The sequence below is a fragment of the Corylus avellana genome, chromosome 7, assembly GCF_965113065.1.
Source record: "Corylus avellana chromosome 7, dhCorAvel1.hap1.2, whole genome shotgun sequence".
NCBI lineage: Eukaryota > Viridiplantae > Streptophyta > Magnoliopsida > Fagales > Betulaceae > Corylus > Corylus avellana.
In genome coordinates this window covers 21,580,946-21,606,891 of record NC_142496.1, presented here as the reverse complement: position 1 = coordinate 21,606,891, position 25,946 = coordinate 21,580,946, and the positions used below count along the sequence as shown (strand labels likewise).

Genomic DNA, 25,946 nt, shown 5'->3' with positions numbered 1-25,946 from the left:
ATGTAGGCACAAGTAATCTTTTCAAAAAGTTCAGTTTCATGGAATTTCATAGTTGGATAAACGGAAGGGGTATTGCATCCAAAACACATTTACCTGATTAAAAGTTTTAAGAAGTGACATATCAACTTTCTCAAGGCTTATAAGACAAAATAATTTATCAAGAAACAGTATGATTTATTATGTGATAAGTATAGAAAACCTTGGAGGTAAATCCTACATTCTTATTTTTGAGTTCCATTCACCAACTGTTACAGAACAGTTAAAGCATAAATATATGATGGAAAAATGCCTTGGTGAAGATAAAACAATACTTTAATTTGTTTATGAGCAACAATTCCTCTGTATTTGGAGGGGAACTAGTTCCAAGAAACAAGCAAAATTTCTTATTAACTCACTGCTCTATTAGCAAATTCCCTGAGGGTCCATATCTCATCAAAGAAATCATATCTGGAATTCAGTAGAGCAACTTGGCTGCCTCATCTACAGAGGACCTGGAAACGCTCCGTTCTCCCTTTGCTCATTCCATCTGTCAACCTGGCATACACATTTAAAAAAAAATTAAAATTAAAAATTTTTTTAAAAAAAAAAACCAGTAGTGTATCTCATCAAAGAAATCTAGCATACAACAATTTTCTTAAGAGAGCCACGTTAACACAACCAAGTCACCAAAGGAACAAGAAATGACAGAAATTCCATGCTCAATCAGCCAACCATAGGATCAGTGTTGCTAGTTTGCATTTTATCTAGCAGCACTCTAAATGGAAAGCAATGCCTATATATACTAGCAATTGAGCAGATAACAAATTTGTGATAGTATTCCAGTTTGCACCAAGTAACTACATACAAGTCTCTTTCAGCAGCCGCAAATTTTTCCAACCATTTTAAGTCAGCACATCACATATAAGTTATATTATCATTCTTGAAATAGTAGTTGTTCATAAAGAACTTGGTATCAACTGTATGAAGTCCAGACTTAGATCGCCAGCTTGTCAAAAGCCAAGCCTTCAGGTAAGAAGTTTTTAGTTTTCAATAATTGGGGGGGGGGGGGGGGGGGGGCACATGCACGGTCCCCTTTTTATATCTTCAACTATGCACTAAAACTTTCTCATTGCTAGCAAAAGCAATTAACATCATCAAAACAAAGTGGATGCATGGGGGCCACCACTTAATTGGATTTGCGTTACAAAACACATAAAAACAGTGAACAAAGAAAACTAATAGGATTTTATCTAACTTTAAAACAATAAGACAAACCTTAAAGATGATTGACAAGAGAGATATTATTCTGTTGTAGATATGAAATAGCAATGAAGATACATACCCATTCACCAGGGCAAAGAGCACGATAGTATTTTGCAAACTTATCACACTCTGGGGCATCATCCCCCTTTGCAGCTATGCACCTAAAAAATAAGAAAGGGATCAAGATAATGTCAGAAAAGGTGCCTAGTGCCAAGCTGGCACATAAATGACCAAAACAAGTTTAAAAAAATGGAAAGAAAATTTTAGAACAAGTTTGACTTACCGATGATACTCAATGTATCGAGTAAAGCAATGCCTTGTTTGATTTGTAGTTGGGAAGCGGAAATCTGCAGGTGCTGTCTCAAGCTGGATAACCATAATACAAAGTGAACAAAAAGGAAACATACAGATGAACGTAGTGCACAGATGATCCAGTCAGGCAGCAACAAAAGTAAGTTATGGAATAATGCTAACCTTGATCTCCGGCTCTTCAGCAGCTTCTTGATCACCAGCACTCTCCTCTTCAGAATTTTCACTGCTTGCTTCAGCAGCAGCTTCATTACTGTTTTCAACAGCAGCAGAATCGGCTTCAGTGCTCTCAGTGGCAGTAGGGGTGACTTCACTGCTATCTTCAGTGGTAACTGGGGTAACTTCAGTGCTTTCTTCAGCAACAGGCGAACCCTCAGCTTTGTCGGGGACAACTTCCTCAGAGGCAGTATTTACTGGGTTCTCAACCTCTTTTACTTCCACAGATTTAATACCCACATCTGGCTTCTCCTCCCCCTTTAACAAATATTGCTGTAAGTCAAAGCATAAGGCACAATCATTACAATCCTAATAAGCTTATGTTATGTTACAGGAGAGGAGTTCATAAAATATGCTAAAAGGGAAATGGCATGACATGAAAATAGTACGTCAACCTCCAGGAAAATAAGACCTTATAACATCACCATCACAAAGAGATGCTTACATGGTTGAAAGCCAAACAAGCTTTGCCAGCGCTTCTATAATTCATGCAGGAGTTTAAGCAGGGTAACTAGAGAGAAATTTATCACGCTTATTACTCTAAAGTGATATGACTAACTAAACAATTTGGGAAATTATTACAGCATTTACGGGTGTCAGATTACTACGCCCAAGATCTTACCAACACAAAATTGAAATCAAAACATTGCCCTACAATTTACTCTAGTGTAAGTGTCTTCAAACGATAACAAATTTTGGAAGCATTGTTATTGAGTTAGGTTTCTTAACACGCGATATTAGACCAATGAAGGGAGCCAACATAGGCTGTGAATGAGCTGATAACTACAGTGGCTGCTTGACAGGGCACTACTTAACTAGAATTATGAGACACTTTACTTGCTTGTTGAGCGTGAATTTCCGAAATTTTACTCTTTTTCTTTCTTGTCTAAAAGCAATAAAAATAATTCTAGTCTAGTCCCAGGTAATTTTCCACAATGTAATTGGAAAGAAGAAAGAGAAGGCTCAATATGACTGATAGCAAGAAATACAAAACAAAAAGCTAATCTAATATTTTCAGAAGCAGCAGAAACATTCAGAAAAATAAGAAATTGAGTGTCTCATAAAATACACCATGCTTGTTTAACAAAATTTTGGTCTATGATCGAGCACTAATACAATCTCTACTGATCTCATTGAGATACAAAGTAAAATATATCGTAATCACGCAATCACGGAACTTTGTGTAACAGACCAAGAAAAAATTCTAAAGCTTTGAATCGAAAAAGCTAATCTGAAGAGTTGACCGTTGAAAATCTGAAACAATAATTAGATGCATTTCATCTTGAAAAGAGCTTCATCCATGGTTTAATATTAAAAACTAGATTTACATCTAAAATAATTTAAATAAATAAACAAATAAAGCTCATTTTTTTCACCAATTCAAATCACTTTCTTTAAAAAAAAAATCACCCAAAAATAAAAAAGAAACTGGCATAACGAAGAACACAAAGAATTCCTCAAATATGACCCACTTAAAATCACAACCCGCTCCACAAAAGCGAAGATCCATGCTTGATTGCACGCAACCTTTACCCATCAAAAATAAAACTCAACAAGCCAAATAGATCGACGAAGCCGTAGGCATTGGATGCTTTGGAAAATAAAGAAAAAGGAGAATGTTACCTCAGATAGGGTTGGGGTTTTCTCGCTCTGGGCCTCCGCCATTGATGGAAGGTAAAGCGATCTACTGCAGCAATAGCTGGTCGGGTCAGAGATGCGACCTAGCTGAACAAATGACGAGCGACAAAAAGAGAGTGCGGGTGTGTGACGTGTGTGTGTCTAGGTTAGGTTGCGATGAGAGCATTTTACCGTGTTACCGCAGTGGTAAAAGAGGGAGTTGGACTGTGGAGACCACTGGGTATTAGCCACGTGTCAACAACCGAGATGATTTAGAAACTGCTGGGTGAGAACCCGATTTGTACAGGGTCGTGGAGGGGGTGCCAGAGTCCGACCCAAAATCTGGCTATGGGGCAATGGGCTTGGCCGTGAAGCTTTTCTGGATATGCAATTAACGGTATGATTCAGGCCGGACAGCAGTACTGAGTTTGTGATTATAAAATGCGGGTGTTTCAAAATACAAAAACAAATTTTAAGTAATAGTCTCTTTACTCTCTTTGGCTTGCAAATTTGTAAGTTAAAAAAGTGTGTTTAAGGGTGCGTTTAAATTGCGATTTTTTAAAGATTATCTACTTTTTAATAGGAATCGAAAAATTTGGAGCGTTTGGAATTACGTTTTAAAAATCACATTTTTTAAAAACGTGAAAAATTGTGCAATTTCTGTCAGTAGGCTATGGGGCACTTAATTAACAGAAGTAGTACTTTTTAATGAATTTTATCAAACGCTAAGTGTAATTTTAAAAATTGTATTTTTGGGTGCGTTCTACATTGCGATTTCATAGGTTAAAAATTGAAATTTTAAACTAAATCGCAAAAAATTGATTATTTGGGATTGTGTTTTTAAAAAATTACAATTTCAAAAAAGAAATACTAGATGCTCTCATGATGTTCTTATGGTGTCCTCTTAGTCCTAGGTAAATATTATTTTCTAAAAATAATATAAACCTAGGACTACAATGACATGGAAAACATAAGGAAAACACCTAGTATTCCCCATTTAAAATAGGTACTTTTTTTAAAACACACAATTTTAAAAGTTAAATTGCGACTTTAACAATCAAATTGCGATTTTGTCAAACGCTTAACTGAGTTTTTAAAAATTATTTTTTCAAATCACACATTTTAAAATCATAATCCCAAATGAAACCTTTATAAACTATCTTAAAATCAGTCAGTTTTAAAATCGCACTTTTTTAAACGCAATCCCCAAGTGATCCAATAAAATTGTAGAAAGTTTCTTATTTGGGAATTTTTTTTTTTTTTTTTTTTTAGGTTAGCAATCATATTAAAAATAATAATAATAATAAAAAATTAAAAAAAAAAAAAAAAAAAAAAAAAAAAAAAGCACCCTCTTTTGTAGTAATTTAACCGGCATCAATTGGCTTGGATTTTGTTTAATTCTTACTCTGCAAACCAGCTTGATACAAGGGCTTCTTCAGCCGTAAAAGCGATATGGTGCTTACGGATTTCAATGGAGCTGGTGTCGGATTTGGTACGAGCTGTTATTCCTTATGCATACAATTATGCAAACTTTTTTCCTAATGTTGCGATTCTCTCTGAGATTTGTCTTCAGGTTTCGGCGTCGGTTGTGGTTTCGGAGTTGGATGGGGCTTCGGAGGTTGGTATTTTATCCCCTTCATTTCCATGTGCTTCAAATATCTTTAAATTCAAATTACTTATTTGGTTTAACATTCCGGTCTTTTAGATTATAAAGCTGATTTTTTTTTTTTTTTTTTTTTTTTTTTTGCTTGGGTGTGCACGATGTTGCAAAAAATCTGACTTTGCCTGACACACAAAATCTTAAATTTAAATAATAATAATAATAATTAATCAATAATAGTGTAGCAATTTGAAGATTATCAGGCTTAGGGTTTAATCAATAGTAAGGAGATCTCCGAGAGCTATAGAGTTGTGCAATTTCATTATTCTTAATGGTTCATTCATGCCTTCCGGATTTCTTTGCTTGGCGCAAGACCAACCTTTCAGGATTAGATGATAACATCTTCCTTAGTAGGATCACACTCCCAAATACAAAGGGCAAGAAACCCGAATGATCGCTCCTTGCCAAGGAAAGCTTGATTCTGTTTGAAAATTAAAGAGTATGGAAGAACTGGTTGCTGGAAAGTGTATAAAGGGCAGATAGTTTTGGTAGAGAAGTCAGAAAAGAGTTAATTTAGGGTACGATTTGTACACGAAATGGCTATTCCACTAGGAAAAAAGGAATGCATTTTATTAAGAATGGAAGAATGTGGAATAGAATAGTCTTGGTGTTAGAGTATATGACAAGGATAGAATCTTTGTGATATACTCTTAACACCTGGAATAGCCATTCTCATAAGAATGACTATTCCTTAAATTGAGGAATTTAATTTAAGGAATAGCCATTCCATGAAAATGGCCATTCCAAGCCTATTTCATTCCACCTTCTTTCATTCCCAATGAAAGCTATTCATTTTCCTAATGGATTAGCCATTATGCTTACCAAATAACTAGGTTTTTTATTTAGGTAACCAGGTTTCCCTTAGGTATATAGTCTTGTTCCTTTGAGTAAGGAAGGATCTCACATGGCCATAGAATCAAGCAAATGCATTGGTGTTAAAAAGATGATTTCATGCCGCCTAGAATTCTTGACTCTGCAAACGAGTCTCTTGCCACAAAGTCTCCTAGGATTTGACTATAGTCTTCCTTTGTTAAAGTGCACTTCCAAGTTTGAAGGACAAGCAAACAACCTTCTCACTCAACTTGCACAAGTCACTGCCACTCTGCCCGCCATAAACACCATCCCCAAATTCCCCAATCTATACCACATTAATATTTCAACAAACTTGCATTGCATTTTTTTGCATTTGTGTTGGGGAACATAAAGAGATTTATTAGGTAATAAGCACTACTATAACTGCAATGTAGCAAGTTTCAACTGAGTTAATGATCAGTGGCTTGCTTGGAATGGGTCGTATGTGGGCTGCCCCAGCCCTCAACTTGTATGGAGAATGAATTACGCACCTGTTTATAATCTACTAGTTGATTCAGGATCTAGGTAATTTACCCCATTTAACTTGTGCCACAATCTGTTCGGATTTGCTGCATATTCACTCTGGTTTCATCCTCCAGTTTCAGTTTCTCACAAGCAATGCCTGTAGAATAAGCTCAGATTCATCCATACTTACAACCTACCTTGGTGCAGTAGTGGCCTGTGATCATTCCTTGCCAACGGAAAGCTTGATTTTCTGTGAAAAATAAAAGAGTATGTGAGAGTTGGTTGCTGGAAAATGCAGAGGGCAGAGTTTTGGGAGAGAAGAGAGGAAAAGTAAACTTTGTTCTTTGATCTGCCTAGGTTTTTATAAACAGATTAGACCAAGTCCAAGGGACCAAAAAAAGGGTCTGAAACCAATGTTAATAAAACAGCTAGTAGGCGTAAGTCTGAGAACAATTGGAGAATGAATATAACCAGTGGAAAGATAAATGGGCTAGAGTAAAAAGAATCCCAATTCTTGGCGTGAGATAAGACTGGGCAGAACAGGGCATGCTTATAATATTAGATTGGCCCAATTTCCACATCAAGTCCCTCTCTATCTTAAGACACCAAAGAAAGTCCAAGACCAAATATAAATCCAATAAGGAACTGTTTCCTAATCAATGTGGGGACTCAAGGAAACGCAAGAGAGGCAAGTGTTTGAAACACACTCTTTCCAACACATAAGTTGGGTCCAAGAGCATATGTTTAGTGTGCTGTTGAATTTTGGACATAAAGCAAAGTTGTTTTCACATTTTACGTTAACTAGGCCTTATTGCTCACCAATGATAAAAGTCACTACGAAATATGAAGCAAGGTGTGTATTGGATTCATTTGTACCACTCTTTCTTGCTTCCCAAAGATTAAATCGCTGCTTGGACACATTTATTTATCAAATATGTATATGGCCTATAGAACCATCTATTGAGCTTCTCTCTTTAACCTTTGACCTTTGTTGTATTCCTTTAAAGTGAGAGGGAGTGATGAAGACAAGTTTTGTTGGGTCCCTCTAAGAGAGGGTTGTTTGATGTCAGATCATACTATAATGTTCTTATTCCCCATGATAGTACTCTTTTTCACTAGGAGGGGTATTTGGTGGAATAAAGTTACCTTGAGAGTGGTGATCTTTGCTTAGATGGCAGCATTAGGGAGGATTCTTACCATGGACAATTTTAGAAAACGGCATGTCATTGTGGTTGAGTGGTGTTGCATGTGCAAGAAGAATGGGACTCAGTGGATCATCTTTTACTCCATTGTGAGATTGCTAGTCAATTTGAAATATTGTCTTCAGCAGTGTAGGGTTGGCTTGGGTTATACTTAGTCGGGAAGGCAGTTGGTGGTAGGTTTCCGCTTGATGCAGTTTGGAAGATGATTTTGTCTTGCCTTATGTGGTGTCTTTGGAGGAAAAGAAACGATCTGAGCTTCGAGGACCATGGGAGGACTTTGGTGGAATTATATATTTCATGTGTATTTAGGTTGCGCCTTTGTGCTTTTCAATAAATTGGCGATTACTTTTAAGAAAGAAAAATAAAATCGTTGTTCTTCAAATTGGAAATGAACTATCATTAGCTCTGACAGATAGTCCCAAGACATAGGACACCTAGGTCATTTAATAGAAGAAGTTTGCCAAGGATAGGTAGTGTTAATCTAATCTATTTGTGTTTGGGGACAAGTGGACAATGAATGAAAGTATTAATGATTTTTCACAATGAGTTAGATATGGCAGGGCATAATAAAATAGATCTGATTGAAGGCATCTTAGCACACTTGGTTGAGGTAGTGGAAAGCTGAGTGTTCGCCATATGGTGAAACCAGTAGCTGCAAGTTCATCGAGCATGAGCATCTTTTTAATCATGTCTCTCATGTATCTATATGGGGCAACATTTGTAGTTTCCCAGTAAGGAGAATAATTGGTAGGTTGCTGATGTTTGGGTTAGACACATATTTGCAATCTTAGATTTTAAAATGATTTTATTTTTCACATTTCATGTTCCTGTATGACAATTCTCATGGTGTTTGTCCTATCAAATTTGGCAAAATGTGACCCACCTTTTAATTTCTGTGAACTTTTGAAACCAATTTTTACTTTAATGGGAGATATCTGTAATTCATTGTATGTTTCTGTTTCAACTAGCTGATTTGCTGATTTAGGATGTTTCTCTGCTACAGGAATGCCTTTGAATTTCTTGGGCATCGGCGCGGGTATATACAACTAGCACTCTCTCAATTGAAAGCAAAATGTTTTGTTGATCTATCATATAACTGTCCAAGTAATGGAATTTTGTTTTTAAGGTGGAGGCTGTGGGATTGGAGTAGGCCTTGGATGGGGCTTTGGCACTGCCTTTGGGAGCAAGTATCGATCATCTAGGGTCGCGTTTCAGGGCACTGAATTCAGCAAAAGGGATCAAACTGATGCAACATTCAAAGATGTATCACAAAGCACCCAAGAAGCTCGTGCTTCGCAATAGCTTTTCATTTTGGCATATCTTCACAACTGTGAGACTTAGATTGTCAAATTCTGTGCAAATGTAGAGCTTTTTGGACCCAAATTGGCACTGTAGAAAGAGAATGATAAACCAATTCTTATCCTGAGGAACTTCAATTGGAGTTTCAGATTTTCGTAATTTAAGAATCTAAACGATTACGAGGATGGTAGGGATGCAATTGAACTTCTTGGCCTTGGGCGAAAAAAATAGAAGAAAGCATATCTAATATAATATAGAATAGGAGAGTTTTAGACAGGAGAGTCTAAGAGTTTGACACGTGGCATTCTATTTATCTGACAAATCGTTATATTAAATGAAACTGTACGTTTAAATATATTTTAAAGTTTTAAGTAGAATAGGTTAATATCATGACATGTGTCATTCCATTTAAAATGAAAACACGTTTTTTTTTTCAAACTACCCACTTTCTCAATCTCAACTGTCATATCTAATCTAATATATATATATATATATATATATAAAAAAAAAATCTAATCTAATCATCTAATCATCATCATATATATAAAAGCGGAGTTTTGACTTAGAGAGGCTAATATTGCGACATGTGGCGTCTTTTTATAAAGACAATTGTCCATGTTTAAGTGTAAAACAAACGTTTAGTTTTTTTTTTTTGAACAAAAACAAAGCTTTGGTGAAACGTTGTACCTTCAGTTATTTTGAAAAAATAACTTATCCAATAAACAATAAATCAAACCTCTTTTAAAACCACGTATCTAAATCAAACCTCTTTTTCATACCTGTCTCCTCACTTTGCTTCTCCTAAACGTCTATGGCATGCGGTTATTCCAATATAGAGCATCTCAAGGGGACAACTATGGAGAAGAAGATGGCTTCGGGATGTTCTACATGATGCAGGGGGACCTCCATGCCTGAATTCCCACAACCAACAACTAATACACGCTCCCCACTATAACTCTCGCCGGATTTGTAATCACAAGCATGCATGACGTTGCCACCAAACTCTTCGAAGCCTTCAAACTTCGGCACCACTTTCTCTACATTCTCACTGTTGGTTGGCCACCAAGAGCCACCGGCAAATGTACTCAACTTGATCGCCATGGTTGTTTGAACTGCTTTCTCTATTGGTTTGGATCCTCCACAAACCAAAAGTTTCAGCATACTTAGTAGACTGCACTGTTTCATTGAAGTGTTTCGTATAGGATTCAAGGTAGTCGATAAACTGATATTTTGTGGGATATTTTGAAAACTCCTCCGAGAATGGAAAGTTGGGTAGTTGGCAAAATTGTTTGGGGAGATGAAGCTAGCTTGAGGCGATCGTACATTTGGTTTTGCCACAGCGAGGCAAAGCAAAAGCAATCAGAAATTAAGAGAGAAAGAAAAAAGAGAACCATCACGGTTTGGCTCTCATCCAATCGAGTTTTGAAGGTTCCCATTTTTTTCACTTAAATAAATTTGGATTTTTATTGTTTTTAAATTCTTTGTGATGTATATTTCGGTAGTTGTTGGAGTCAATTTGATTAGGAAAATTACTCTTTTCAAATTCGTCAATTTTGAACTTGGTTTAAAACACCATGTTTTACACTTTCACTCCAACACCACTTCCCCTCATTTTCACGCATAAAAATTTGGATTTTTTATGTTCTTTTTTGGTGATGTACATTTCGGTAGTTGATGCCAATTTGATTAAGAAAATTACTCTTTTCAAATTCGTCAGTTTTGGATTTGGTTTAAAGCACCATGTTTCACACTTTTACTCAAATACCACTTCCCCTATTTTTCACGTATAGAAATTTGGATTTTTTTTTTTTTTTTTTTGTGATGTATATTTCGGTAGTTGTTGGTGCAAATTTGATTAAGAAAATTACTCTTTTCAAATTCGTTTTGGACTTGGTTTAAAACATCATGTTTCACACTTTTACTCAAACACCACTTCTCCTCTTTTTCATGAATAGAAATTTGGATTTTTCTTTTTCTTTTTTGGTGATGTATATTTCGGTAGTTGTTGGTGCCAATTTGACTAAGAAAATTACTCTTTTCAAATTCATCAGTTTTTGACTTGGTTTAAAACACACTTTTACTCAAACACTACTTCCCCTCTTTTTCATGAATAGAAATTTAGATTTTTTTTTTTTTAATTTTTTTTCTTTCTATTATATTCTTCATTTGTGATGTATATTTTGGTAGTTGTTGGTGCTAATTTGATTAAGAAAATTACTTTTTTCAAATTCGTTTTGGATTTGGTTTAAAACATCATGTTTCACACTTTCACTCAAACACCGGTACCACTTCCCCTCTTTTTCACATATAGAAATTTGGATTTTGTTTTAAGTTTTTATTTTTATTTTTTATTTTTATTTTTTCCTATTCAAAGCGAGAAAGGGGGATTTGGATTTGGTTTAAAACACCATGTTTCACACTTTTACTCAAACACCAAATTCCCTCTCATTAAACGTAAGTTTTAAACTAAATGTCAGATTTACATTTCGAATGTAAGTTTTGCGTTGAACTCTCAAATATATCTGTCTCACCCTTAACTTCGACGAATTTTCAGTTTCTTTCCCTGATCAATAGAGATTCATGAGGATGTATTTTGTTTGTTAAATGTAGGTTACTTTACATTTGCAGGCCGCCTTAAAAAAGAATGATAAATAAACCATTTGTTTCTTTATTTTTTGTTGTTTTGTGCTAACTTTTATATTATTTTTTTAACTTCTGTTCTAAAAGTAGTTTCATTTATTATTATATATTGAGATTTGAGAAGATGTTTAAAAAAAAAATTATGTATTTGACAAGACTTTTTTGTATACAAGTGAATTTAATTGAAACCAAGAAAGTACACAGAAAAGAAATTAATTTATTTTCTATTATATTACTATTTTTCATTTTTGCTGCAACAAATCAAAAAGACAATTCATTTATGTTATATTAATATTAATTTTGATTAAGTCCTGGAAATTGTATTTGCAGATCGTGTTAAAAGATAATGGTAAATAACGTAGTAGAGAACGATAAATAATCTATTTGTTATTTTTATTATATGTGGCTCTACACTCTGAATTCCATTTTTTGTCCTTATTGGTTGATTAAATTTTTATATTATTTTTTTGCTTTTTGTCTAAAATTAGTTTCTTTTATGTTATAATTAAATTGATCACTTATTTCATTAGTTGGTTTATGTTATGATGACCAGGATAAGTATTAGAATATCAGCTTTAAGAATCATGTGTTATCTAGGCTACTGAATGTAGTTTCGATTTATCCATTACAACTGCTCTAACAACCGATCGAGAATATATATAAAATTCTAATCCATATTGCAACTCATTCCATGCATGTGAATGTAACTTTTTATTTATTTATAATTTTTAGATTTTGTTCATCCATTTTAATGAAGATTTTGTTTATTTTATATTCATTAAAAAAAATTATTTATTTTGCTTTGTATTTATTTCGAATGTTCAAAATTATATGAGTTTTATTTGTATTGAAATATAATAGGTCTATATTTTAATTCATTTGAATGTTTTATGGGATTTTTTTTTTTTTTTTCATTTTGTGTGACTTACTCGGATTTTCATGCATTTTTGGAATTTTTTTTTTTCTTCTCTTCTTAAGAGCAAAAGTAGGAAAAAAAAAAAATTATTTGATTGCATAAAAGGAACATAAACTCTTTCAAAACACTAAATGTATAATGAAGCATTGAACCTGACGTGAAATGATTTATTTGATTGCCTTAAATTTTGAGTGAAATTATTTGTTTTTGTTTATTTTGCTCTGTATTTTTTTTTTTTTTTTCTAAATGTCCAGAATTTATGAATTTTATTTGTATTAAGATATAACAGGTATCACACCATGTGTTCTCGATCTCTTTCCCTAATCGATAGATATCAAGGATCGATTTTAATTGTTGTTAATTTGCAATTAGTTTATTTGATGAAATATGTGTTTTTCTTTAAAAAAAATGTTTGGGTTATGAAATTTGCTTTTGAAGGGGTGTGTTCAGAGAGAATGATAAATGATGTAGCAAAGAAGTAAATAGTCTATTTATTTTTATTTTATTTTTTGTGGTTATGTGCTTTTGATTCCATTTTTTTGTCTCTATTTTTTGTTTTAATTTTTATAATATTTTTTTACTGTAAACGTAGTTTTTTTTTAACGTTATATATACGAACGATTGTCAAAAGAAAAAATATCTAATTGACATGACTACTTTCTATACCTATGAATTTCATTTGGATTGAGAAAAGTATATGGACAAAAACTTTATAATGCAAAAGTATGGTTGGAATAAAAAAAAAGAAAAAAAGCTCTATTTGATTGGACTTCATCCTATACCTTATAAATTTCATTGCTTATGTTTTTGTTTATGCTTTTGAGTCAAGAAGAAAGATAACTGATATAATTCTTTTATTTTTTAACCATGATTTAATGAAAGTTTTTTTTATTTTGGGTAGCCAATTAATTAATTGAATGAGGAGAAGGAAATTAGTTAGTGTAATTTCTCAAACTTCTCTCTTTGAAAGTATTTTAAATAAACTTCTCTCTCAATGCTTTTTTTTTTTTTTTTTGTCATTTATACATCCACTAATTATTATTATTTTTTTTCTGTCCTATTGTAACATCCCCAGCCCGTTAAGGCTGAGTTTGCCACTTTTCTTCTTTTACAACAAAAGTTCTTGCAAAGATCTATAAGGTCTATCAGAGTACTTGATTTTAAAGGATACGAAAAATGTATAAAACATTATTCAAGAGATTTTATTACAAGCGAAATTAGAAAACATTAAACTTTAGTTGCGGAATATCATATCGTTACAATAACTTATATGAAAAGACTTTGAAAATTAATAATTATTCCCACCCCATTCCGGCCTCCTATTCCAGCATCCTTTCTACCTGAAAACAAGAAATAAAACTGAATGAGCCCAAAGGGGGCCCAGCAAGTAAAATCCATAACCATAAATAGTTTTACTCCTTGTTCTCAGTTTTGAAAATCGTTTTCGCAAATAAATATAATTCTAGCCATAATAATATCTGTATGTACGGTTGCATCTCCCGTAACATATACATACTATTACATCTAGTAATAGATCATCGTTGTAAATCATCTTTATAAATCATCATCATAATGCATCATTATAAATAATCTTTATAAATCATCTCTGTAAATCATCATAGCATATCATCGTTGAAAATATAGTATCATTTTCTCATAATAAGGCCCATGTACACTATTACCCCTGTGTACGAGGGTTGCGGGTCCTTGTGACCATGGCACTGAACTGTGGCCACAGCCATGCCCGACCGTCAATTAACTCTTTCTTGGTGCACTCAACGGTCTAGTTGATGGAATACCACCTTCTGGCATAGCCTCCTTCAGTGGTTTCGCCTCCATCCGAGTATCGGTACCGAACTCTCATCTTATCTTATCTTGGGGCCAAAAATACTCTCCTCCATACATGTGCCCTCATTTCATAAACATTTATCTCATCTCTTGTACTTTTCTTTGTACTTCTTTTGATGCATCTTAGGGCAACATGTAGGAGGGTTTATCATCATTTTTCTTTCTTATAATCATCATCATTTCTCAACTTTCTTTTCTTAAAATGGAAACTTTTCCAAATATAAACTTTCTAAATAATTCTTTTAGAAATCCTTCATGCATGCAACATAACTTCATAATACGTAAATAAAATAATCATTTACAATTTGATACAAGAATATATAAATAGCATGACATGAAGTAATTTTAGAAGGGGTAGTGAATTTACTTACCTCTAGACTGAAGCTAGAAGTGGTATGAAGGAATCTAGTTGCTCCAATATGACTAACACCACTAGTATATCTTTTGAAACTAATTTCTAAAGTCCGCTATCTCTTGTGTTCTTTCTTTCTTGTAGCGCTTGGTCTCGCCCTTTCTCTCTCTGTTCTGAGTAAATACTCTTAGAAAGAAGAAAGACCGAGTAAAAAGCGGAAGAAGGAAGAATATATGCAAGAGATGGGAGAGGAGATGAGTTGTGAAAATTGTGAAGGAGAAGAGCTCTATTTATAGGAGAAAATCAAACATTATTCTACCTTCAATTTACAATTATACCCTCATTTTACTATTTCACCTACCACCTACTATTCCACCTACCACTTACTATTCTACCTACCACTTACTATTTCACCTACCACCTACTATTCCACCTACCACTTACTATTCTACCTACCACTTACTATTTCACCTACCACTTACTATTCCACCTACCACTTACTATTCTACCTACCAATTTCCAATTACCATTCATACAATATCATAAATTTCTCAAGAATTAACATCATTGCCTAATATGAATATAATCATAGCATCAAATTAATATCTCTAAAATAAGACTTTCAAAATCTGAGGTGCTACATATTTACTATCCTATTATTTCACCAATTATCATTCTCTAATTACCACTCTCATAAATTTCCCAAGAATTAAAATCCTTAGCTACAATGGATATTAAAATAACATCAGAATAATCTATTTAAATAGCTTTGAAAATTCTGGGGCACTACAATCTTCCCTCCTTATTAGAATTTCGTCCTCGAAATTAAAACCTATAATATTATCGTCCAATCTTTAAGTTGAGGGATTCAGATTTAAATAATCATTTCAATCCTTCACCAAAGCCTACTCTCTGTTATCATATTGAAATTTTATCTCCTTCTACTAGGCGTAAATCTTATTCACAGTCTAAAGTCACGATTTCTGCAATCATTCATCAGTTCACACTAAAATCATACCTCAAAATCTTTTCCATTGTTTCTTTCCAACCTCAATAACAACAATCGAGTTATTCATCAACAGTTTACAATCAAGGTTTAAACATCAATTTAATAAATCATGTGATCAATAGTTTATACCTCCAAACATCATAGTCCTCATTTCAAGCCTGCAATAATTTTCTCGATCTAATTTAATCAATTTTATCAAAAAGGTGTAAAAATCATTCCTGCCTATATTCTCTTTAGTATCTCAGTATTCCAAATCATGCATACGAAATTTAATATGATGCTCTAATAATTATTAACTTCTCACCATCATATACCTGTAAAAGTAAATAGCACCAACATTCAAACATCATTACATGAATATACCTCAGAAGTGACATCATAATTCAATTCATTCTAAATACACAACCGTTTCTATTTTCTCATCCCAAATCTTGCGTCGATGTTACAATATCAGCAAAATCTCTCTGTACTACATCTTTACTTAATAACTCGTAACTCAGCAAAAGAAACTTGAAATTATTAGTCCAACTCAATTCGAAATGCAAGATTCTCATCCATTCTTGACTAATACATGTGGTGCCTTGCTACGCTCTAGAAATTAAATTGATCAGCAAGCAAAGCAAGATATGGGTAAGTTTTCAAGCTGGAAGTTCCAAAGTACACATGCTAAAATCTCTCTCTCTTGGGTCTTGCAAGGTCAAGAAGAGAAAAAGAGAGACTGATAGTCCTGTTGTTTTCCAGAAAAGAAGATATCATAAGCATTTCAGGACCTGACTCCTTCTGAGACTATCAAAATACCCACATCGGAAGCTCTCTCTCTTCTGTCATGTATGAAGACTTGAAGAAAAGAGAGATGCTTATCCTGAGAAGCATGATCAAGGATAATCTTGCTTCATCAGGACATGATCAACGATAATCTTGCTTCAATGGTTTACCACTGAGAGTATAAGGTGTTGGGTTTGTGAATCATGTTGTGATGCTGCATTTTTCTCTTGAGGATACGCTCAACTAGGAGAACAGTCGAGCTTTCATTGTATGGAAGGCTATTAACAGAAGATTTCAGGCGAAGGGGTATGATCAGAAGGCATGTGTTGCAATGGAGAAAGAGGTGGGAATTTATAGGAAAGATTTCTGGTAATGAACGAGCGCGTGGTGCGCGTTGGCATGACATTTCATTCAGTTGCCCACGCATGGTATTCGAAGTCGTTGATTGAACAGTGGGTTTGAAAAAATGAGCTCAGTCGAATTATGACAGGAGACAAGATCCTACTTTCACGGGATCTTTTGACAAAATTTCCCTCGCGGCCCGAGGTCGCCTAACGCTTTGTTGTTTACTGTTCATTTCGCTTGAAGTGAAAAAAAAAATTTCTTTAAGGCTACTCGTCTGCTGCTTCCAGAATCTTCACAAAAATTCCTTCAGTTCCTAACGCTTAGTCTCTTCTCAGTTCTTCATCTCTCCCAATTTCTTCGTATTCTCAACTATTTTTCCTTACTCTCCTAAATATGGGAGCATCATCATCATCCGTTAACAACCTCGATTTGAATATTGCTCCTGCAGCACAACCCATTGTTATGCCTGACGTGCAACCGGATGTGCCTGTTGTTCCCCCTGAAGTGCCTGCTATACATCCCGTCGTACCTATTTCACACCCTAATGAACCTGCTGCATATCCTAACGTATGGCAGCCAACTTTTGTCTTTGACAATCGTCCTATCACTATTCACGATTCTGTCATGCTCCATGATTCTACAGCTGTAGCAGTGGCCAAAGGTTTCGTAATTCCACGGGATCAAACGTTCTTAGCTGATAGGTCGGATACTGATGCTATTAATAACTCATTGGCATTCAGTATCCAAGGTGCTGCTTCAGTTTCTGACATGGCACAACGTTTGAGTGCCAGAAATGTTGAGCTGAAAGTCTCAAGAGACCAAATCGGGGTCTTACAGCGACTGCTCAAATACTACAAACAAAAACACGTGGATTTGAAGCAGGAGAATACTCAGCTGAAAAAGATGATGTTATCCTACGCAGAATACTTGGGACCAAAGGTGCTAGAAATGGAGAAGAATACCGAACGTCTCCAGCGACAGCACGAAAAACTCCGGGTCGATGTTCAGGGGTGTTGCAAGTCTCTCCGCACACGCTCTAGTCAGGTACCTCATTAGAAATAAATATTCCTTTTGATAATTCAATTAAATAAATATATACGATTCTGCTCATACTAGGTTTTCTCTATGTAGAAATAATTTTCCTGGAGCAGCTCTGAGGAATCATCTGCTCATCATTACCACGTGTCTCTTTATGCAACAAATTCCCTTCTTTTTTTTTTTTTTATGGACACTGGTATGTAATATTATAAGGAGCTTGTTCTCCAAACATTTCTTTTCGTAATCATTCAGTACTAATATTCATTATATAATTATCCTGTCATTAATATAACTTCCTTTAAACAAACAATCTGTTTAACAAGTTAATCACTTAATAAAACATCTAAGTATGCACCATCACATGTTATCAACTTCTAAAATACTTTAATATCATTGAACATATATCTTATAAGAGAAATTTAGATCATCACTATATTATATCACTGTATTATATTGTCTTTCAACTCTTACCTTTATGCTTCAATTTACCTCAAGAATAATAATCCATTATCTTTACTTAGTAAAAGAAAATTATATCAAAAGCTTTGGCATGTAACTAAAATTTCTCAAAATTTCATATCCACTAATGCCTCAAAATTTAAATATTATCCACAACCTAGGAGCATCAATTCATCCTCAAAACTTTAAGCATCACTTTAATATATTTTACCTCAATTACAGAAAACCTAGCACCTCAAATTCTAAGAATCACCTCAAAGATTTCATGAATTGTACCTTAAAGTCATCACAATCATCCAAAAATATCAAAATCCTTAAACCACAAATTTATATATCAAAATATCTTATAGATTCTAGGGTATACCTCAGTTGCATTTATCCCTGCAATACTTAGGCATTCACTTCATGTTACTACGTAATCCTTATTCATCAATCCATATATTACAACATCAATCATAGTATCATTATTGTCATCAACCAAACCTTAGCCATTACCAAAAACTCATATAAACTATTATATCATTAATTCAGTTCAAGAATCATTTCACAACCGACATCCATAAGATCATTCGTTACCAAGTCACTTACACAATTTGTTTCACAACCTAAATCAATAAAACCATTTTATCAACAAGTTAATTTCACAAATCATCTCGCAACCTAAATCTATAAAATCATCATACGATTTTTAAATCATGATCAATAATCTTTTCTAAATCCTCGAGACACCTTAAAATATACCCTTATCAATCGATACTCTAGAAAACTGCCGCAAATCCGAATAGGCAGATACTATAGATCACAACCTATCTATAAAATAAAAATTCATCTCCGTCATTAACTTGATCACAATAATAAAATCCTCCAAATTAATCACACTAAGATGATTTTTTGTTTTTTGTTTTTTTTTTTTAACAAAAAATTAACCATTAGAAAAATGCTCATGCATCATTTATTAAAGACCACACAACAATGCACACTCTACTTGGCCGGAATGTGGCTTCTCATTAACCCCCCAAATTTTTTTTTTTTTTTTTGAAAAGTCTGCCAGAACCTTATAACCTTTGCTCTGATACCAAAATTGTAACATCCCCAGCCCGTTAAGGCTGAGTTTGCCACTTTTCTTCTTTTACAACAAAAGTTCTTGCAAAGATCTATAAGGTCTATCAGAGTACTTGATTTTAAAGGATACGAAAAATGTATAAAACATTATTCAAGAGATTTTATTACAAGCGAAATTAGAAAACATTAAACTTTAGTTGCGGAATATCATATCGTTACAATAACTTATATGAAAAGACTTTGAAAATTAATAATTATTCCCACCCCATTCCGGCCTCCTATTCCAGCATCCTTTCTGCCTGAAAACAAGAAATAAAACTGAATGAGCCCAAAGGGGGCCTAGCAAGTAAAATCCATAACCATAAATAGTTTTACTCCTTGTTCTCAGTTTTGAAAATCGTTTTCGCAAATAAATATAATTCTAGCCATAATAATATCTGTATGTACGGTTGCATCTCCCGTAACATATACATACTATTACATCTAGTAATAGATCATCGTTGTAAATCATCTTTATAAATCATCATCATAATGCATCATTATAAATAATCTTTATAAATCATCTCTGTAAATCATCATAGCATATCATCGTTGAAAATATAGTATCATTTTCTCATAATAAGGCCCATGTACACTATTACCCCTGTGTACGAGGGTTGCGGGTCCTTGTGACCATGGCACTGAACTGTGGCCACAGCCATGCCCGACCGTCAATTAACTCTTTCTTGGTGCACTCAACGGTCTAGTTGATGGAATACCACCTTCTGGCATAGCCTCCTTCAGTGGTTTCGCCTCCATCCGAGTATCGGTACCGAACTCTCATCTTATCTTATCTTGGGGCCAAAAATACTCTCCTCCATACATGTGCCCTCATTTCATAAACATTTATCTCATCTCTTGTACTTTTCTTTGTACTTCTTTTGATGCATCTTAGGGCAACATGTAGGAGGGTTTATCATCATTTTTCTTTCTTATAATCATCATCATTTCTCAACTTTCTTTTCTTAAAATGGAAACTTTTCCAAATATAAACTTTCTAAATAATTCTTTTAGAAATCCTTCATGCATGCAACATAACTTCATAATACGTAAATAAAATAATCATTTACAATTTGATACAAGAATATATAAATAGCATGACATGAAGTAATTTTAGAAGGGGTAGTGAATTTACTTACCTCTAGACTGAAGCTAGAAGTGGTATGAAGGAATCTAGTTGCTCCAATATGACTAACACCACTAGTATATCTTTTGAAACTAATTTCTAAAGTCCGCTATCTCTTGTGTTCTTTCTTTCTTGTAGCGCTTGGTCTCGCCCTTTCTCTCTCTGTTCTGAGTAAATACTCTTAGAAAGAAGAAAGACCGAGTAAAAAGCGGAAGAAGGAAGAATATATGCAAGAGATGGGAGAGGAGATGAGTTGTGAAAATTGTGAAGGAGAAGAGCTCTATTTATAGGAGAAAATCAAACACTATTCTACCTTCAATTTACAATTATACCCTCATTTTACTATTTCACCTACCACCTACTATTCCACCTACCACTTACTATTCTACCTACCACTTACTATTTCACCTACCACCTACTATTCCACCTACCACTTACTATTCTACCTACCACTTACTATTTCACCTACCACTTACTATTCCACCTACCACTTACTATTCTACCTACCAATTTCCAATTACCATTCATACAATATCATAAATTTCTCAAGAATTAACATCATTGCCTAATATGAATATAATCATAGCATCAAATTAATATATCTAAAATAAGACTTTCAAAATCTGAGGTACTACATATTTACTATCCTATTATTTCACCAATTACCATTCTCTAATTACCACTCTCATAAATTTCCCAAGAATTAAAATCCTTAGCTACAATGGATATTAAAATAACATCAGAATAATCTATTTAAATAGCTTTGAAAATTCTGGGGCACTACACCTATCATTTTTAAAAACAATCCGTGCATTGCACGGGATACAAGCTCGTATATATAAAAGCCGAGTTTTGACGTAGAGAGTACTTAGAATTACGACACGTGTCATGAACCTATGTTTTAGAGAATGCCTATAATTGCGACACGTGGCGTTTTAAAGAATGAATAAGTTTTGGGCACTTAAAACCTAGGGGTTTTATTTGTAATGCATTTAATTATTTTAATGAAGAAAACAAAAGGTTCTGAAATTCTCTATCTCTCTCTCTTTATATATTAATATTGTGAGAGCATTCCCAATGGAAGAGTCAAATATTACTTTTATCTAAAATGACTCTTCAAATGTTTAAAAAACCCCTACATTGGATTAACCAAAAGAAAATGTAAAATAGATATTTGATTGGAAGTGCTAAAAAAAGCTAAATGTAGCAACATTTTTTAAGGGAGCCATTTTATTTTTTATTGTTTCTTTCTCATGTTTTCTCTTTTCTCAAATCTTTTTATATTTTTTCTTTGCATGTTCTATTTTTTCCAAAACTTTTCCCATTTTTCCTCTCACATGTTCTTTTTTTCCCAAAACTTTTTCTCACTTTTAATAATATTTAAATGATATAGATAAAAATATAGGTAATCAGATGTAGATGCATTTAAAAATTCATTAGCTAACCTAGATAAAAGTGAGTTTTGAGGAGCCATTTTACATAAAAATTTGACTCCTCCATTGGGAATGCTCTGAGACAATTAAAATATAGGAATTTTATTTGTAATATATTTAGTTGTCTTAATGAAGAAATATTATTTGTATTGAAATAAGATAGATGATTTATTTGATTGCATAAAATCTTGATTGAAAGATCAATTTTTTTAAGAGCAAACCGATTTTTTAACTCATTATTTTAAAAGGTGAACAGTTAAAAATTGAACGGTTCATATTTTTTTTTCCTCTCTCTATCTCTCTTTTTTTCCTCTCTCTCAACGTCTCTCTCTCTCTCTCTCTCTCTCTCTCAAAGTCATTCACTCTCATTCCACATCTCTCTCTTGAACCAGTTCATATATCTCTCTCTCTCTCTCTCCTTTTTTTTCCTCTCTCTCCACGTCTCTCTCTCTTAATTTCAAAGAAAAAGACATCTCTCTGCCTCCACTCTCCAACATTAATATCTCTCATCTTTTTTCTCTCTATCTCTATCTTTCTCTTTCTCCACTCTCCAACATTAACAAAAACATAATCTATTGGCCGAAAAATTCAAATTGGAGGTAATTATTCTTCTTAACTTTTTTTTTTTTTTTTTTTTTTCCAGACCAACAATGTTTTAACATATTCTAATTTATATAAATTAAACTAAAATTAAAGGTCTTATCTTTTAATTCATTTGAATGTTTATGGATTTTTTTTTTTTTTGGTCTAATTTACTCGGATTTTCAAGCATTTTTTCTCTACTTTTGAAAGCAATATTATTGTGCTTAATTTTTTTTAATATTTGGAATTATATAGGTTTTTATTTGTATTGAAATAAGATAAATGATTTATTTGATTGCATTAAATCTTGATTAAAATACCAACTTTTTTAAAGAGTAAACGTATTTTTTAACTTATTATTTTAAAAAGTGAACAGTTAAAAATTGAACGGTTCATATTTTTCTTCTCTCTCTCTATCTCTCTTTTTTTCCTCTCTCTCTCTCTCTCTCTCTTTTCTCTCCAAGTCATTCACTCTCATTCCACATCTCTCTCTTGAACCGGTTCATATCTCTCTCTCTCTCCTTTTTTTTTCCTCTCTCTCCACGTCTCTTTCTCTTTTTTCTCTCCAAGTCTTTCACTCTCATTCAACATCTCTCTCGCTCTTAATTTCAAAAACAAAGACATCTCTCTCCCTCCACTCTCCAACATTTATATCTCTCCTCTTTTTTCTCTCCATCTCTATCTTTCTCTTTCTCCACTCTCCAACATTTACAAAAACATAATCTATTGGCCTAAAAATTCAAATTGGAGGTAATTATTCTTCTTAACATTTTTTTTTTTTTTTTTTCAGACCAACAATGTTTTAACATATTCTAATTTATATAAATTAAACTAAAATTAAAGGTTTGATGTTTTAATTCATTTGAAAGTTTATGGACTTTTTGTTTTTGTTTTTGTTTTTGTTTTTGTTTTTTTTTTTTTTTGTGTGTGTGTGTGTGTGTAATTTACTCGGATTTTCAAGCATATTTTTAAGGTTTTTTTTTTTTCTCTCTACTTTTGAAAGCAATATTATTTTTCCTTTTATTTTTAATATTCATAATTATATAGGTTTTATTTGTATTGAAATAAGATAGATGATTTATTTGATTGCATTAAATCTTGATTGAAAGACCAATTTTTTTAAAGAGTAAACCCATTTTTTAACTCATTATTTTAAAAAGTGAACAGTTAAAAATTGAACGGTTCATATTTTTTTTTTCTCTCTCTCTCTCTCTTTTTTCTCTCAAAGTCATTCACTCTCATTCCACATCTCTCTCTTGAACCGGTTCATATCTCTCTCTCTCTCTCCTTTTTTTTCCTCTCTCTCCACGTCTCTTTCTCTTTTTTCTCTCCAAGTCTTTCACTCTCATTCAACATCTCTCTCGCTCTTAATTTCAAAAACAAAGACATCTCTCTCCCTCCACTCTCCAACATTTATATCTCTCCTTTTTTTTCTCTCCATCTCTATCTTTCTCTTTCTCCACTCTCCAACATTTACAAAAACATAATCTATTGGCCTAAAAATTCAAATTTGAGGTAATTATTCTTCTTAACCCTTTTTTTTGGGTCAAACCAACAATGTTTTAACATATTCTAATTTATATAAATTAAACTAAAATTAAAGGTCTTATCTTTTAATTCATTTGAATGTTTATGGATTTTTTTTTTGGTCTAATTTACTCGGATTTTCAAGCATTTTTTCTCTACTTTTGAAAGCAATATTATTTTGCTTAATTTTTTTTTTAATATTTGGAATTATATAGGTTTTATTTGTATTGAAATAAGATAGATGATTTATTTGATTGCATTAAATCTTAATTGAAAGATTTACTTTTGTAAAGAGTAAATGGATTTTTTAACTTATTATTTTAAAAATTGAACAGTTCATATTTTTTTTTCTCTCTCTCCTTTTTTTTCCTCTCTCCACGTCTCTTTCTCTCTTTTCTCTCCAAGTCTTTCACTCTCATTCAACATCTCTCTCTCTCTCTTAATTTCAAAAAAAAAGACATCTCTCTCCCTCCACTCTCTAACATTAATATCTCTCCTCTTTTTTCTCTCCATCTCTATCTTTCTCTTTCTCCACTCTCCAACATTTACAAAAACATAATCTATTGGCCTAAAAATTCAAATTGGAGGTAATTATTCTTCTTAAAGAGTAAAGAGTAAACCGATTTTTTAACTCATTATTTTAAAAAGTGAACAGTTAAAAATTGAACGGTTCATTTTTTTTTCTCTCTCTATTCTCTCTTTTTTTCCTCTCTCAACGTCTCTCTCTCTCTCTCTCTTTTCTCTCTCTCCAAGTCATTTACTCTCATTCCATATCTCTCTCTTTAACCAGTTCATATCTCTCTCTCTCTCTCTCTCTCTCTCTCTTTCTCTCCTTTTTTTTCCTCTCTCTCCCTCCACTCTCCAACATTAATATCTCTCCTCTTTTTTCTCTCCATCTCTATCTTTCTCTTTCTCCACGGGTGAAGATAAAGAGCACGCCGGCAAATTTTTTTTTATCAAAATATTAAAAAAAAAATGTTTTTTGCCTGGCATGCGCTGAATCATGGCTCCTTTCTCCACTCTCAAACATTAACAAAAACATAATCTATTGGCCTAAAAATTCAAATTAGAGGTAATTATTCTTCTTAACCTTTTTTTTTTTTTTTTTCCAGACCAACAATGTTTTAACATATTCTAATTTATATAAATTAAACTAAAATTAAAGGTCTTATGTTTTAATTCATTTGAATGTTTATGGATTTTTTTTTTTTGGTCTAATTTACTCGGATTTTCAAGCATTTTTTCTCTACTTTTGAAAGCAATATTATTTCGCTTAATTTTTTTTTTAATATTTGGAATTATATAGGTTTTATTTGTATTCAAATAAGATAGATGATTTATTTGATTGCATTAAATCTTGATTGAAAGACCAACTTTTTTAAAGAGTAAACGGATTTTTTTACTTATCATTTTAAAAAGTGAACAGTTAAAAATTGAACTGTTCATATTTTTTTTTTTCTCTCTCTATCTCTCTTTTTTTCCTCTCTCTCTCTCTCTCTCTCTCTCTCTCTTTTCTCTCCAAGTCATTCACTCTCATTCCACATCTCTCTCTTGAACCGGTTCATATCTCTCTCTCTCCTTTTTTTTCCTCTCTCTCCACGTCTCTTTCTCTCTTTTCTCTCCAAGTCTTTCACTCTCATTCAACATCTCTCTCTCTCTTAATTTCAAGAAAAAAGACATCTCTCTCCTTCCACTCTGTCCTCTTTTTTTTCTCTCCATCTCTATCTTTCTCTTTCTCCACTCTCCAACATTTACAAAAACATAATCTATTGGCCTAAAAATTGAAATTGGAGGTAATTATTCTTCTTAAAGAGTAAACCGATTTTTTAACTCATTATTTTAAAAAGTGAACAGTTAAAAATTGAACGGTTAATATATATATTTTTTTCTCTCTATCTCTCTTTTTTTCCTCTCTCAACGTCTCTCTCTCTCTCTCTTTTCTC

The 25,946-nt window shown here is 33.1% G+C and overlaps 2 protein-coding genes across 3 annotated transcripts; one reads left to right on the top strand and one right to left on the bottom strand.

The window, feature by feature from the left end:
- Nucleotides 1-294: 294 nt before the first annotated feature.
- COX6B (cytochrome C oxidase 6B) lies at nt 295-3,538 on the bottom strand. Of its 2 annotated transcripts, none has more exons than XM_059597737.2 (5): nt 3,391-3,538; nt 1,717-2,040; nt 1,526-1,608; nt 1,322-1,403; nt 295-534 (listed from the first exon to the last, which is right to left on the bottom strand). In XM_059597737.2, exons 1-5 carry the CDS (start codon nt 3,430-3,432, stop codon nt 481-483), a joined length of 585 nt encoding a protein of 194 aa, XP_059453720.2. In that variant the 5' UTR covers nt 3,433-3,538; the 3' UTR covers nt 295-480. The 2 variants fall into 2 exon arrangements, with proteins under 2 accessions (XP_059453720.2, XP_059453721.2); XM_059597738.2 differs by having other exon boundaries at nt 1,717-2,025; nt 3,391-3,514.
- Nucleotides 3,539-4,772: 1,234 nt separating this feature from the next.
- Nucleotides 4,773-9,047, top strand: LOC132184844 (glycine-rich protein). Its single transcript, XM_088518677.1, has 4 exons — nt 4,773-4,876; nt 4,958-5,002; nt 8,567-8,599; nt 8,690-9,047. The coding sequence occupies exons 1-4, from the start codon at nt 4,837-4,839 to the stop codon at nt 8,863-8,865; spliced, it is 294 nt and encodes a 97-aa protein (XP_088374803.1). The 5' UTR covers nt 4,773-4,836; the 3' UTR covers nt 8,866-9,047.
- The last annotated feature ends 16,899 nt before the right edge of the window (nt 9,048-25,946 follow it).

Excerpts from the sequence above, each read along its gene's own strand:
- COX6B (XM_059597737.2), bottom strand. The coding sequence starts at position 3,432 with ATGGCGGAGGCCCAGAGCGAGAAAACCCCAACCCTATCTGAG. Across the intron at positions 1,609-1,716 it reads CTGAAGAGCCGGAGATCAAG|CTTGAGACAGCACCTGCAGA; the intron begins GTTAGCATTATT and ends ATGGTTATCCAG. Across the intron at positions 535-1,321 it reads CTCTTTGCCCTGGTGAATGG|GTTGACAGATGGAATGAGCA; the intron begins GTATGTATCTTC and ends TGTGTATGCCAG.
- LOC132184844 (XM_088518677.1), top strand. The coding sequence starts at position 4,837 with ATGGTGCTTACGGATTTCAATGGAGCTGGTGTCGGATTTG. Across the intron at positions 4,877-4,957 it reads TGGAGCTGGTGTCGGATTTG|GTTTCGGCGTCGGTTGTGGT; the intron begins GTACGAGCTGTT and ends ATTTGTCTTCAG. Across the intron at positions 5,003-8,566 it reads AGTTGGATGGGGCTTCGGAG|GAATGCCTTTGAATTTCTTG; the intron begins GTTGGTATTTTA and ends TCTCTGCTACAG.